We start from the raw sequence: 15,992 nt of genomic DNA, 5'->3' as shown, positions 1-15,992 counted from the left end.
AATTAAATCTTAGATATCTCTTTGTAAGTTTCGGCTATTATTGTTAACACAACGAACGCACATTACTTATTCTGTAGATAATTTTTTTTATTTTTTTTTATTTTTTATTACCAATATTATTATTATTTATTTAAAACTTTATTTTACGTTGATTGACCTACGTTAGTTTAAAAGTTAACTAATTTAAAAATAATAAACACTGCAAACTATGAAGAAAACAGCAAATTTTACAAAAGTGCCACATTTTAATCTAAAATACTTTATTGTCAATCCAATCCTAAAATGAATAAATAAAAGTGGGATTTGGCAACATCAAAGTTAAATTAAAAAGTTTTCTTTTAAATACAAATGAACTTTTAAATACAATTCATAGGTTAGAGTTTGATTTTACCATTTTATACAAAGATCAATATACTTTTTTGCGGACTACATTTTATATATTTTATAAATAAGATTTTTGCTTGCATTTGAAACATTATAACATACAAATAAAAGGACGTTATAATTGATTTTTTGAATGTTTGTGACCGGCAAACATAGAGAATGTTGTTATTAGTAAAATTGCAATGATTGGAGCCTTTAAGAAACAAAAAAAGAATCGCTTATAAATATCTTAAAAAATATTAACTCAATATTGATCTTAAAAGATCCAGATGAAACACGTAACCACTTAGAATTAGAATTTTTAACTCTTAGTTTGCGAACACTTAAATACGATTGTAAAGGCTTTCATAAATAAATCCCAATTTAGTCATTAATAAACCAATATATATTAGCTTTTGAAAGATAAACAGCAAATTTTATTCAAAATAAAATTATTCAAAAAGTTTAAAATATTTTTAAATTTACTTTGGTAGCACGAATTTAATATATCGAATTAAGACAAATAAAAATAAGACAAACAGCAAGATTTCTAAATAGGTGATGGCGATGAGTGCAAAACTAAAAATAACATTTCCAGACTTCATATGTCTATATTAAATTTGTTTAAAAGAAGTCTTCTATCAATAGACTTTATTATAAATATTTCTTTGTCATAAGAATGCAGTTAAATAATAAATCTGTTGTTACCTATCTGTTGTTGGTACAAACCAAATTGCAACAAACATTTCATTTGCATGGAAATAATTTGAAACTTGTTTTAAATGGACGCAGAACAAATTTTGTTAACATTTATTGCTCTAATGGCTATTATTGGAAATATTGTAGCATTGTACTATCTTGCCAAAAGAAGGGTTAACAACTATATTATGTTGTGTGTAAATTTGTCCGTTAGCGCTGAAATTCAAAGTATATTTGGTTTTTTACCAACCCTTTTTTTGGAGAAGGACTCAAAAAAAACAACGCTTTTGTGCAGATTAGCAGCATTCTTTTCAGTATTTCCATCATTTACTTCTATATCAATTCTCACTGCTGTTGCAATTTCAAGAATGTTTTTGCTGGAAAAACCGTTTCTAAGCAACCACGGCTGTTATCGATCTTTATTTTACAAAATAGGAATGGCATCTTGGGTTTACTCCTTAGTTTGGGCATCTTTACCTCTACTAGGATTTTCTTCGTACACACTAGAAGCTACAGGTTCTCGTTGTTCCATCAATTGGACGCCAAAACGAGTATCGGATAAAATATTTTTAATATTGTTGGTAATACTTATGTTTTTTTTGCCACTAATTATAATTTTGGTGTCGTGCTTTTACACTGCGAGAGTGATTCATCTTAAGTTAACGTATTTTTCATGTACTTACGGTAAAGATAACATTGAAACAAAAAGGTTTAAAAAAAAAGAAAACAAAGCAGTTTTATCATTATTAATTATGGTCTTGTCATTTCTTTTATGCTGGACACCGTACGCAACAATTGCCCTTTTATCGGCTTTCACATCAATAACTACTCCAATTTTACTTTTGAGAGTCGCAGCACTGTTTGCCAAGGTTTCCGCGGTTGTTAACCCAATTATATACTGTACTAAAGAAAACGTGTTCTACAACATAACTATTGCTTTTAAATTGCGAAACGCATCGTTAATAAACAGATCTCGTAACATGGAAAATAAAAATAATGCTCTCGATTTGAAACCTACTTGTGCTATTTCTTGTAAATAAATTAATAGAATAACGAAATATTTTTTTTCAAGTTGTATTTATATTAATATTTATAGATATTATATTTAATAATCGCTTTTTTAATAACGCTAAACTTAATATTTTTTGTTTTTTTTGTTTATATAGCATTATTTTCTGGTAAAACGCCGTTGTACATAGTATATAGGAACCCGAAAACTCGAAGAGGATCGTAATTTCTTGTCACCAAGATCCGTTTAACAATACAATAACAATAAACCAATTATTAAAAAAAAAAATATCGTTTAAAAATTCAATATTAGTAGGGTCATTTCGGATAAAGCGAGCCAATAAAACTAAAATCAGTGTGAATTAATAACTATGTGAGATATCTTAATACTTCTTGTACTAGAAAACTCTTTAACAGATACCTAAGCTTTTTTTTATTTAGTTTTTATTTCAGACAAAAATTTACAAAATTGGAAGTATTATTACAAATAATATTTACTATATTAATATTAACTTTATTACCTACGATATAGTAAACTGGTATTAAAAGTTTGCAAACATTAACCTCAAATGCATACAATGCAAAAAATTTAAAGAACAAAAGCAATATAAAAATGTCAGCGACTAGTCTAATAAAAATAATACTGCTAAAGCTGCAGATAAATGATGCAGTACAAAATGCAAAATATCAAGTCTTAACTAGAGTTAATTTACTTAGTTGTTGTTTGAACACAATCAGCACATAGTTGTCCACGCACGGTTATTTCGATACAGCTCTCATGTAACCAATCACGGCACGCGTCACACTCAATCCATTCATCATCAACGAGAGGATCAGTTGCTTCACCATATGCAAACCCAAAATATTTGCAAATGTCCTCTTCTTTTAATTTCTTTTCTTTTTTGGATTCTTTCTTTTTCTTTATAACCTTCTGTTTAACAGTTTTCTTCTGTTTCTTTTCTTTGCTGGTCTCTTTCTCTTTAGCTGCTTTTTTTGTTATTGGTTTGGTTCTTTCTTGAATAAATGCTACATTTTCTTCTGATGTCAATTCATAAGATGGTGGTTTCTTACGTGGCCGACTGCTTTGTGGTCGATCTCTTGTGGCACTGGCATCAAGTTTTCGAAAGACACATCGAGGTCTGCTTGTTCAATTGGCACAATTGCATTTTCATCAGTGGTAGGTAAACAAGTACAACCAGCAATATCAGTATTGACATGTTGCTCATGCTGCTTATCTAGGCGAGTATTAGAATTAGATGCATTAATATTATCTTTATTAGCTGTATCAACAAGTTTAGCACTAGAACTATTTGAAATATCTGGCAATTGCATTTCATTCAGATTAAATGTCAACGGATTCGGTCACAGAAATCAACTGCAAATTCATAGCTGCATTAGGTACAAGTGGCTGTTCAGGTGAATTGTGGGTCTCCCAGAAGCACTTTCCACTTTGCTCACTTTTCCTGACAATCTCCTCCTCAAAGTTTCATGTGGCACATTCCACGCTCTCGCTATCAGCCGTATTGAAAACCGTTCAGTTGAAGGTTTTTCTTCTTGTTTTCTGTATTCTTCCATAGCACCAGCCATATTTCCTTTTTGCCATAAATTTAGTTTTGTGCCTGCATGACTTTGAAGACTCGGCAGTTTTTTTGGACTTCGATGTTGTCCTCGAATTGCCGGTACCTGCTCGGACAATTTTTGGTTTCCTTGAGATTTTTGGCTTCTTCGGGCCGTGATCGGTTGATAACGTACCATTCTGTAAAAATATCATAAAAAATTCCAATAAATTAACAATTCATGTGGGTCAAAAAGCAAAAAAGTTTATAATTTTTTTACATTTATTTATTATTGCAATTTTTGGAAAAGTGAGCCAATGGCTCGGTTTACCTGAATGCCCTTGGCTCGGTTTATCTAACAGTTATGCAAAACCGAGCCAGGTTGAAAATTCGATTAAAAAACTTTATCATCGCTCAAATACATATCAACACTGTATTTTTTGAAATAGTTTCTCATATTACTAATATTACAATCATATTTACTATAAATAGTGTCAAATATGAAATACTCACTTTTCTTAATTGAATCTAAACAAAATATAAGGTCTTCAAGCGAAAAAACGTTTTAAAAAACTACTCGAATGATTATAATTATACCACCGCGAAAATAATTGCTTAGCAACTGTTTTTAAAATATTTATTAGACTTTAAAATGAATAACTAATATTAAATAAATTGTTATAATTTGAACGCACAATTTGATTTCGTAAAATTGCAATATTTAGGCGACCGGCTCGCTTTATCCGATGGCTCGCTTTATCCGAAATGACCCTATAGTTATTTCATTAAAAAGTTACAATCAAATATTTTAAATTACATTTAGGACACACTCATAAAAGAGATTCGAGATCAAAAGAAATTTAATATATTATCTATTGAGAAATAAAAAATTTAAAAGAACTCGAATATATTATCTATTGAGAAAAATCATATTGAAACCTTGTGCAACGTTGTTGCACAAAGTTTCAGTATGATTTTTCTCAATAGAAATTGTATGAATTTGTTTCTTAAGACTTTGACAAAAGTGTTGAAGTAAAGTTTGTTATTTGTCCACTATGCTTTACAAAGTGCACAAATAACAAACTTTTGGTTTGTATAATCACTATATATTATTGCTTAACTTAATACTGCTGTTACCCATTCGAACGCGTTTACTCGGAGTTTTATAAGCATGCTTGGCCTTTTAATATTTCTCTTTATATATTTTTGACCACGCAATGAGGTTTTCTTAAATCTTAATAATCTGTTAATATCTGTTTAATCAGTAATAAGATCGAAAACTTTGCTTCATCCGCTTAATTAATAATAAGATTGACAATCTTTTAATTTGATGACTTCTGTAGTAAAAGATAAACCTTATGTTATTTTTAAATTAGTATAGTAACTTTTAAAGTCAGGTAATTTATCTAAATCATGCATTATAATAACACAATTCAAGTCCTTTGTCAATTGTATTTAAAGTATATTAATCTGTAATACAAATTTTTGAATTAAAAGACGATGATGACTCTAGAAGACGTTGCTGTTTTCAAAGGTTAAGAGGTCAAACTCTTGATAAAGTTAGTGTTTATCTCCAAAATCCTTGCATCTCACACGGTCAACTCAATGCTACATTTTAAAGAACAAGATCGTTTAATACCCTATTTTAAAGAAGTTAAAAAAAATCTGTTTGCTTTTATAATATAAAAAACCAGGTCGTTTGATCGTTTGTTTTTTTAAAGTTGTTAAACAGTTATTACGAAGTATGTCATTAAAAAAATATTACAAAAGTAAGGTTTTATTTGTAAAGTTTCAAATTTATGTATTTTTCTTAGTTTATATAATTATTTATATTTGTGTGTTATTTATTATGTGTTTATATGTGTTAAGGTTATATGTTTTATATTATGTAAGTGTGTAAATATCTTTTATATATGAAGTGTTTCTGTTTGTGATGTGTTATAATGTTATTGTTTGCATGGTTTCAAGTTATTCTAACTTGGCTTAGTTTACAGCAAGAGCTCGTAAATTGACCTCGCTAGGTAAGTGGTGTACTTTGCTATAATGTGACTTGGCTTTGTTGAGAGCAAGTATGTTGTCCTTTCCAGTAAAGTGGTGTTCTGGCATGATGAAACACGAAAACTAAATCTGTTTGTAGTTAGTGTTATCATATAATGTGTTGAAAAATGATTATTGAAAGAATGTGTTTAAAAAAAATGTTGAAAAATATTTTTTACAAGGAAACTTTAATATTCTTTAAAGTTAACAGGGCAAGAGTCCTAATAGGCGGTAGATGGCCTGAAAAAAATTAATAGAAAGTTATTAAAGAAAAAAAAAAAAAGCTCCTTCCCCGTTTTTGTTTTTTTTTTCTAAAAGTTTACAGAAGTTGTTAAGTATTGAAAGTTAACCATTAACTCAAAACAAAGATTTATATTGCGTTCTCTTTTGAAAATTATAAAAATAAAGCGAAATCATTAAAATGGTAGGTGTGGATATAGACTTACCATGACCAGTAATATATTAATAATCGGTACTAATTATACAGGTCATGGTAAGTCAGTTATTCCACATATTTAATAAGTAACAGTAAGCCATAATTAATAAATCTTATTATAAAATAAAAGTTTAGGGCAAAAACAAAACCTTTGGTGTTTGAAATTATGAACACACTTAGATTACCAACGAACACTGTTGAGTTTTAACGAATTAAAAAGTTTTAGTTGCAATAATTGAGTGCTAAAATCAAGGACAAAACGTTGAAATATGCTTTCTTTACTAGCGCGCATTTCGTGAAACCAGAATTTACATTTAAAGCACGTAATCTAGCTTTTTGTGGGCGGATCATGATACTTTTCATTGCCATATAAGCAATAAAAGTTGTTTTCTTAATAATCTCTATTTTGTTTTTATTGTTTGGTGTATGATCAGACTTGAATTGGTTAAAGTCCTTCACTCCTTTCTTACACTTTTTTCCCTTCTACCTTCACTCCCTTCTTACTCTTACCATCTTATTTGCCTTATTTACTTTTTATTCTTATTATTTCCAAACTTTATTTTGCTGCGTGCCCTCTAAAAAGCTTTCATTCTAGAACTAGTAGTAATGAATGAATGTTTCTCTCTTAAATATACTCTGGTTTTCTTTTAGGGCAAATTAAACACAGAGACAATATTTGAAAGCAATGTTGGATGATTTGATTGAATTGGTGCCAGTTCAGGGACTACAGTCCCATCAGGTGACAGAACTACAAAAGAAGGACACATTAACAGATTAACTAACACTTGGGGTGTTTGGCTCTGTGCAGATTTTCATGTTAAAAATTAATTTTATTTTGTAACAAACAAGCTTAAATAACAGGTATTTAATCCAGTTTTTGACATCTGAATATTATCAAGTAATGACGTTTCAGGTGCATTGTATTAATTTAAAAAAAACCCAATCGCAGCTGCTCGAAATTCTTTATCTGCTTTTTCAATATTGCTTAAGCGATTAATGCTTTTGTTTAACAAATTCGTAAATATATATATACATATATATATATATATATATATATATATATATATATATATATATATATATATATATATATATATATATATATATATATATATATATATATATATATATATATATATATATATATATATATATATATATATATATATAAATATATATATATATATAATATATATATATATATATATATATATATATACATATATATATATATATACATATATATATATATATATATATATATATATATATATATATATATATATATATATTTATATATACACATATATTTATATATATATATATACACACACACACACACATATATATATATATATATATATATATATATATATATATATATATATATATATATATATATATATATATATATATATATATATATATATATATATATATATATATATATATATATATATATATATATATATATATATATATATATATATATATTAGTGTGAGGTGAAAATTTTTTTTTGATTTGCTATACCGCAAAAGACTTGCTTCTAGGATATCTAAGGATAATGGACAGAAGAAAAAAAAGAATAATTATAAGTCTTGAGCTTACAATGCCATCTCTTGAATTGGAGCAAGCTACTTTTGCGATACTTCTGTTACTAGCATCATACATCGTTCTGCTTGGGTGTGAAATGAAAACTTTTCAAAGTTTCACTCAGCTCGTGTTTTACCTGGTTAGATCTTTGACCAAATATCTTTATGAGAGACTCTTCACAGTAAAGGGGGTGGCGAAAGCGTAGTAGTGTTCCAGTCAATCATTTCTTTTTTAAATATTTTTTGGAAAGCTAAACTTCTTGCCTTTACAATTTTCTAAAGCACTAATATGAATCCGTTTGTCTACTATAATTGTCAAGAGTAAGTTTTCTGGATGTGCAAAAAAAGCGTTTCACTTAATTACTAGGTCTATTACTTTCAACAAATCAGTGGTCAGGAATCTGAAAATATTTTCTAAAAGAAAAGAAACGTTTGTGAAGGAAGATTTTGTGTTCATCTGTTAGATTTTCAAGACTGACTTACAATTGTAAAGTTCTTTTTTCAGTTATTAACCATCTAGAGTGTAACATCACGTGACATCACGAACAGATAAATCCTCAGAACAACTTCTTGATTTAATAGCAGAACTTGTATCAAATAAGAACTGCTGATCTTTACTCAAAATTTTGCAATCAATTTCAAGCTTATCAAGCTGCATGCTTGAATGAGCTGTACTTTTCCTTGTTCTGTTTTTAAAGTTTTTAACCATTATCCAATTTTACTTTTCTAATTTTATTTTTGTCTACAAAAAGTCTGTTACAATAACTGGTTACAATACCAAAATCTTGCAAAACACTTTTTATTTTATTTTAATTTTATTATTTAAAAAAAAAGCAAAAAAGTTATGAAAAAACATACTAAACTCCATAACTCTTTTTTTAACTATTTAAAACTACTTTAAAGCACAAAAGTTATAAAAATTTTTTTTTTTATCATACCATAGCATAGTTTTAAAGTGGTTTAGGTTGCATAAACGTGTTTTGACGCTAATTTTCATCCCTGTTGTGTAGCATTAAAAATCGTATCGTATATCCATAATTGAAAACTTTGATAATGCTATAGCACATTCATTTAACATAATATACATGATTTTTAATAACTATTTATATCTTATTTTCTTAAATCATTGATTGCCTCGTTTTATTTGTTGTTTTAAAGCATTTGATTATTTTGTCGTAACGGTTACGACCGTTACGACAAAAAAAAAACACATAAAAATGCTTGTAAAACTTCAAGTAAAAACTATGGAACTCAGTATATAATATCATTCATAGGTGCTTAATACACATCCCAAATGATTTTTTTCTATACCAAGCCATTCGCTTGGTAAAGAAAAAAATCATTTGGGATGTGTATTAAGCACATATCAAGTCAGACAAAGTTGTTTTGTTCAGAAGTGGTAAAAAGTAAACGTTACGACCGTCACGCTACGTAAAGTTTGTTTTTGAAAAAAGTTTTAAACATTAATTTTGTAACTTTTGAATACTAAATTAAATGATACACACTAAAAAAAAGGTAGAAATTTCTACCTTAGGGTAGGATATGTGATAAACCCTTACTAAGGTATAATTTTCTACCTTTTAAGGTAGAAAATTATATTAAAAACAATTATTTGTCATACAATTTTCTAACTTAAAGGTATAATTTTCTACCTTATAAGGTAGAAAATTATACCTTACTAAGGGTATATCACATATCCTACCTTAACTAAAAATTTCTACCTTTGAATTTTAGTGTGTAGTATTTTACATTTCTGGAAAATCTCAAGTATAAAGGTATAATTTTCTACCTTATAAGGTAGAAAATTATACCTTTATACTTGAGATTTTCTTAAGTCATTTTCATTTTTGGTTCATTTTTAATAGCTTAAAGAGTGTCAAATGTTACGACTGCCACTCTCGCGGAATCGCCCATATATAATTTTTTTTTTACTTTAAAAAGTCACCCTCTTTCCTTTTCTTAAAAATGTTGATGAAAAAAAAATTTTTTTTTCACTACTTTTTATTTAAAAAGAATGTTTAAAAAATTTTTTTTTCCTATGAACTTCATATTCAAAAATTCAATTTTTCTCGATTTTGCATAAAGTATCTTCATTAGTTTTACCGCACGTTTATCAATTTGGTTATATATGGAAATTTCATTAAATCACTCATCAATGTGTCTTAGAACACTTATTTACCTTTTATATTTTATCTTGATTAATAATGTGATTAGTTCATTGAAGGACGCTTAATTTTAGTGTTGCAAATGGAATCAAGAAAATCTCGATTCGTAATAGATAAAGTTGCAGGCTGTAGCAAGGATGCTGCGCCACTCTGGTATCAGAAATAATTCTATAACAGCATATATTGAGCATAAGTTCCATCTTGCCTGATGTAAGTTTAGGAGTTTCTTCAATCTGATTCGCGGCCAACGTGAGGTATTTTTTTAATGACGATATGCTTATCATAGTTCATTAAGAACTTGAAATCATCTCGCTATCCAGGGTTCTCGCCAGTGTTAACATTATCTGTGGCATCAGTCTAAGGAGAGACAATTTTCTGTTAATTTGTAAATGAAGAAGTACTTGAAATCTGGCTTGCTTGTTGGCTCTTGAGTATGAAAAATTATGATATGTTTCAGTAGGAAGCTGAGTACATAGTGTTGACAACAAATTAGTAATTTGAAATGTTTATAAATCATTATGCTACACCTTTTTGTCAGTTTCAGAATAATTTCTTATATGTATAATTCAATAACTGAAATTTTTAAAAATTATATCATTAAGTATGACTTAAGTTTTCAGCTTATAGAAACGTTCGGCTTTTGTATTAAGATTTTTCTACATTTTTTTCTATTGTTTCCACTATTTTTCATATACTGCGAATCTTTTAAGAAAAATATAAGTTCCATGACCTCAAGTGGTTTAGGATTTAATTGGTTTTTAATCAATAATTTTTGAGGGTTGACAATAAAGTAATAGACAATAAACATACGGTTTTTAATGATAAGTTTTGAGGGTTGTAATTTAGTATAAGTTATTAATAGAATTTGCATAAAGATATGTTCCTATAAAGTACTTAAACATGAGCCAGAAAATTCATAAACCTTCTCAAATGGCTCAGATCATATACATATACGGATCATATACGGAAGTAGGCATAAAAACTACACTCACCGATGTTGAGAGGTAATTAGCATATGGTCATTTTGCAAGTAGTAAAACAAAGCAATTTTTTTTCAGTTATTGTTTGATTTTATTCATTTTTTAGTGGTCTCAGAACCTACCTAAAGACTGATTAAAATTATTAAATACCTAAAACCTCCTTAAGGGACAAACTCAGTGGTAATACTCCTATTGCCAAAGAGATAAGGTCAGCAGCTTTTCTAACTGAGGCTGAAGAATACTTGCTTGCTGGTGAACGATATTATAAGTGTTCAGCAAAGATCACATCTTTTCTGCAAAGATACTGCTCAGTTCTTTGTGTCATATCTTGTAGCTGGCGAGAGGCTAAATAAATAGGGACAGACCATACAAATTCGCAGAGCAGGCACTTTAAAATCTGATGGTTTGTAAAAAATGCGTTTCATAAATATAGTGGTTAATATACTAGTACTTGCTTATATATTTTTTTAGGTTTAGTCTACAGTGACAGGTTAAATAGTATAGTCTATAATACCCTAATTGATAAAATAACTAAAATAAGATGGTACCTTAAAAAGTAAACAATTACAAACTGATTACTATTTAGGCTTAAAATATCATTTGTTTGCGTCTGAGATTGCAAAGAAAAAAGAAATTGGTGTATACAAAGCCCGATTCAAGCCGTAATTTGTTAATGCAAAATAGTAGAAATCAGTAGTCCTAAGCAGCATCTAATTCAGGTAAGAGCTTGCTGTTCACTCAGCTTGTTGTTCTATTGAATTAAAATTTTTTTTACATAAAAACTTTTATATACATTAAAATTATATTAAAAATTTAGATATCCATAGCAACCCAAAAATAAAACTTATGTCACCATTGAAACCGCAATCCTTAAATTAGCTAACTGTGCAAAAATGTTTCTTAAATTTTTATTATATGACGAGATAATTAATATAATTAAATAATATTCTCAAAAAGAAAAAGATACTTTCAACTGGTGGAAACAAACCTACAGTTTAAGTTGATGTATCAGATAACAAAACTCTTCGCAGAACGATAGCATCTATATCTCTTGAAACTATTATGCAGTTACAAGTTGCAATTGATCTGAGTGATAATAGAATTAAATTCTTTTGCTCCGAGCTGAAAGACGTGGGACAAAGTATTCTTGAGAATAATATATTTAAAAGAGTGAGAGAACTACATGAAAATATGAAGACCAATTATAATGTTCTACAAGTTTTGTTTGAAGAATCAGGTGGTTGTTTGGTTAGGAGAGATATTGTTATAGTGACACATCTGATTTTGATAAGTTTATAATTAGTAACAAAGGACTTGATCTTTATAAGACTTCAGTGCCAGTGTCAATAGGTTCCAGAGGAAGGTTTATAAAGATATGTGTTATTGTTTTTCATATTGATGAAAAAGAGACACCTGTTTTCACAAATCAGTGTCTGGATACCGGTGTTTAAAAAGTTCAATTTTTGGCAATTGTGGCAATATACAAGCAAATTACAAAATTACATATACCAGAAAATTACAACAATGTCAGAAAGATTATTGAGCAGCTGAATCTTGACAGACTTCGTTCTTTGTATTTTATTCAAATCATTTTTTTATTGTACAGATTTTATAGTAAATTTTAACAAAACTAAAAATTGACAAAAATAACATAATTATAAAAAAAAAAATTTCCATTCAATAAGTTCCTGATTAACTGTTTCAGTTACTTGATAAGACGGTCTAAAAAATTACTTTTATTTGATTTGAAGTTAGCGAACAGTTTTAGGAACTTGCTCTCATAGTCGAAAATACTGTGAAGGTGAAATGGAAGTCGAGAATATTTAGAAGCCTTGGTAATAATATAAATTTCAGAGTTTATCGAAAATGATTATTTAGATATCCTTAATAAATAGAGATCAATTAAGAATTAGACATCTTTAATAATTACAGATCAACAGTACTTTGATTTTGCGAATGGAGAAGACATAAAAGAAAGGAAACAACATAATAATGTTATTCACAAAAGGTATACGTTAAATAATATGTCTAAATAGATAGATAAATACATAATATTAGGTTTAATAATGTCTAATAATAAAAAAAAATTGTTTTATCAACTAATCAACATTATTTTATCAATCAGATAACATTTTTTTATGCTTTTTAATATTTTTAGGGTTATTTTATCGAATTCCTCCACCAGGACTTTATTTTTTAATGGGCGGTGTAAATGTATAAGGAGCTTTACTTTTAGAGGTTTGGCAAAACTTTGGAACTCGGTGTTTAAGAAATTGTTTTTTAAGATATGAATATAGTTGAATAGTAGTTTGTGCATTTCTTTAAAATTATTTAAAGAGAATAATAACTGTGTTTAGGATCTGGTTGAAATAGAGCTCCAAGCGTATATTGGAGAAACTAGACTTGTTAGAGCAGGATGTTCCATCTCAGTTCATTCCAATAGTACAGTGACTAAAAGATTTTCGGGCAGTTAGACATTCTTGCTTTGAATATGAGTGACAGAAAAATTTGTATATTTGTAAAATTACTGAAAGATAAAAGCTTTATTTAATTATTTATCCTAATAATTATATATCTTATACTATTTAAAACATGCGTACAAAACTTATCCATTTTTTAATAGTTAATACTTGTGTTGTTAAACATATAGACCTAATAAAAGCCAGTTCAAGATTATGAGAATCATAGTCTAAAAATATTTAAAGCAAGAAAAGTTATAAATATTGCTGAAAAAATTAGATTGTGTTGTACCAGGAAATATGGGCATAAAACCAGACTGTCAATTTAGCTAAATGTGAGCAAACAACTGTTTTTTTTTTTGAATGCGTACCCTAAAATATCTTTTTTGTCTTCAAATTATGTAAATTACAGTAAAATACCGGTAACTCGAATCTCCAAGGAATCAAGGGAAACGGTTCGACTAAAAGAATCTTTTACTTAACGAAGTAAAAAGTCTCGTGAGTCAAAGTATATAATGAAATTTATAATTAAATAGTATGGGCCGGACTTCAAGAAAATCGTAATGATCTTATCACGGAAACCTTATAATACGATTGGTATATATTATGATTATGTTAAATATAGTTAGATGTTAAGTACAACTATATTTTGATAGTCTTTAAATTAAAATAAACTCATAATAAAAATTAAACTTAAAATAAGCTCAAAAATTAAACATAACAAGATGCAGCATAATAACTAAAATTGTTAAGAAAAAAATTAAGTTTTGTGTGTGTGTGTGTGTGTGTGTGTGTGTTTGTGTGTGTGTGTGTGTGTGTGTGTGTGTTTGTGTGTGTGTATGTGTGTGTGTATGCGTGAAATAAACAACTTTTTAAATGTATTGTTTAAAAAAGGTGAGAGTCATTTAGATAATACACATAAACGAGTCAGTTGACTTTGTAGTTGATATATATGTAAATTAATATAGAGAAAATTTATTTTATACTTAGAAAAATTCATAGTATTTGTTTAAATTCAGTCTCAGAATTTTAAACTTTGTTTTCAGAGAATATGATTACGTGGATTGCAAATGGATTTATTTTTAGTTACTAGTTTGTTGTATAAATAAGGACCCCAATATGAAATTGAGAACTGGGAAAGTTTTGCTTTTTTGAAGGGTGTAATAAAGTTTTCTGTCTCTCTTGTGTTATATTTATTAACGTTATTTATAAAAAAGTTATTTAAAAAATGATTTGGTACTTGACCTAATTTAAATTTTAGCATAAACAATATATCTTGGTAAATGTTAATTTAATAAATATAAAGTACATTCATTTCTTTAAATAAGGGTTCAGCGTGTTTCTGACTTTAATATAAAATGTTCAATTTGGTTACATGCGAACTCGCCCAAGCCATATTCGCAAATATGAGGTAGCTATGTATAAATAAGAAATATATAAGTTTTAAATTACGTTGTGACAACATAGGTCTGGCCTTATAAAGTAGACCTATGTTTTTTTGATATTTTAGTGTTTAAAGCATTTATGTAAGCTTTCCTAGATAAATTTTCATCAATTGTAACTCCTAAAAACTTAGTTTCATGAGTTCTCTCAATTATTATAAATTATATTTTTAGAGAGGGTAGAATGTTTGGTAATGTGTTTCTTTGCTGGTTTAAATGAAATAGTGTATTTTGTTTTTTCTATGTTTAGGGATAACTAATCTTTTTTAAACCTTATATTTAATTTTTGGAGTTCTATGTTTACATTATCATACAGATCCTTGATGTTTGTCGAAGAGTAAAATAAACTTGTTGTGTCTCAAACACTATAAACTCAAGTTTGCAAGAAACTTTTGGACGGTCGTTAATATAGATTAGGAACAAAAGAGGAGCAAGAATCGAACCTTGGGGAACACCGCAGGTTAATTTTAATAATTTAGTATGGTAATTATCATCTGTCATAACACACTGTTATACAGGTAACTTTTGAACCACTGCTGTGTTTGGTTTTTTAATTCGTATTTTTCGATTTTTTTTTCGTAAGGTTTCATGATCTATTGTGTCGAACGCTTTTGACAATTCTACAAAGATTCCTAATACGAATTTCTTTTCATAGCTTGATTCACTAACCTTGTTGGTGAGGTCTACAATGGCATTCTCTGTCGAGTGCTGAGTTTGAAAACCATATTAGTTTTCAATCAGGATTTTGTTTGTGATTAGGTATTTATATAAACGATTGTAGATTAATCGTTCGAGGAGTTTTGAAAATACGGGAAGGATTAAATTGGTCTATAATTATTTAAGGAGGAAGTTTCTAAGGATTTATAAATAGGAATAATTTTAGCTATTTTTAAATGATCGGGTACAATTCCTGTAATTATTGAAGAGTTGAATATTTGGAAAATGGGTTTACTTATTTCATTATTTAACAATTAATGATTCAATACTGCTCGTTATTTGAAATAACTTGCAAGTGTTCAGAATTCACGTTTACTGGACAAAACTAATAACTCGTCATATAATAAAAATTTAAGGACTATTTTTGCACAGTTAACTAGTTTAAGGATTGTGGTTTCAATGGTGACATAAGTTTTATTTTTGGTACTATTTTTTATTTGGTTGATAGTGACTCATGAAATGCCTGGCTATTGAATCATTTTGCGTAGTTAATAGCTTAACTTTCTTAAAACATCAAAGTTTTAAACTAGACTAATA

General features: G+C 28.0%; 1 protein-coding gene across 1 annotated transcript; it reads left to right on the top strand.

Annotated features, from left to right (window-relative positions):
* Positions 1-648: 648 nt before the first annotated feature.
* On the top strand, positions 649-2,102 carry LOC136082138 (opsin-3-like). Its single transcript, XM_065800690.1, has one exon. The coding sequence runs from the start codon at positions 1,146-1,148 to the stop codon at positions 2,100-2,102; it is 957 nt and encodes a 318-aa protein (XP_065656762.1). The 5' UTR covers positions 649-1,145.
* The last annotated feature ends 13,890 nt before the right edge of the window (positions 2,103-15,992 follow it).

The sequence above is a fragment of the Hydra vulgaris genome, chromosome 07, assembly GCF_038396675.1.
Source record: "Hydra vulgaris chromosome 07, alternate assembly HydraT2T_AEP".
In the NCBI taxonomy this organism is placed as follows: domain Eukaryota; kingdom Metazoa; phylum Cnidaria; class Hydrozoa; order Anthoathecata; family Hydridae; genus Hydra; species Hydra vulgaris.
The sequence above is the reverse complement of the archived record's forward strand: the minus strand, read 5'-3'. Positions and strand labels throughout refer to the sequence as shown.

Coding starts and splice junctions, on each gene's coding strand:
- LOC136082138 (XM_065800690.1), top strand. CDS start 1,146: ATGGACGCAGAACAAATTTTGTTAACATTTATTGCTCTAATGGCTATT.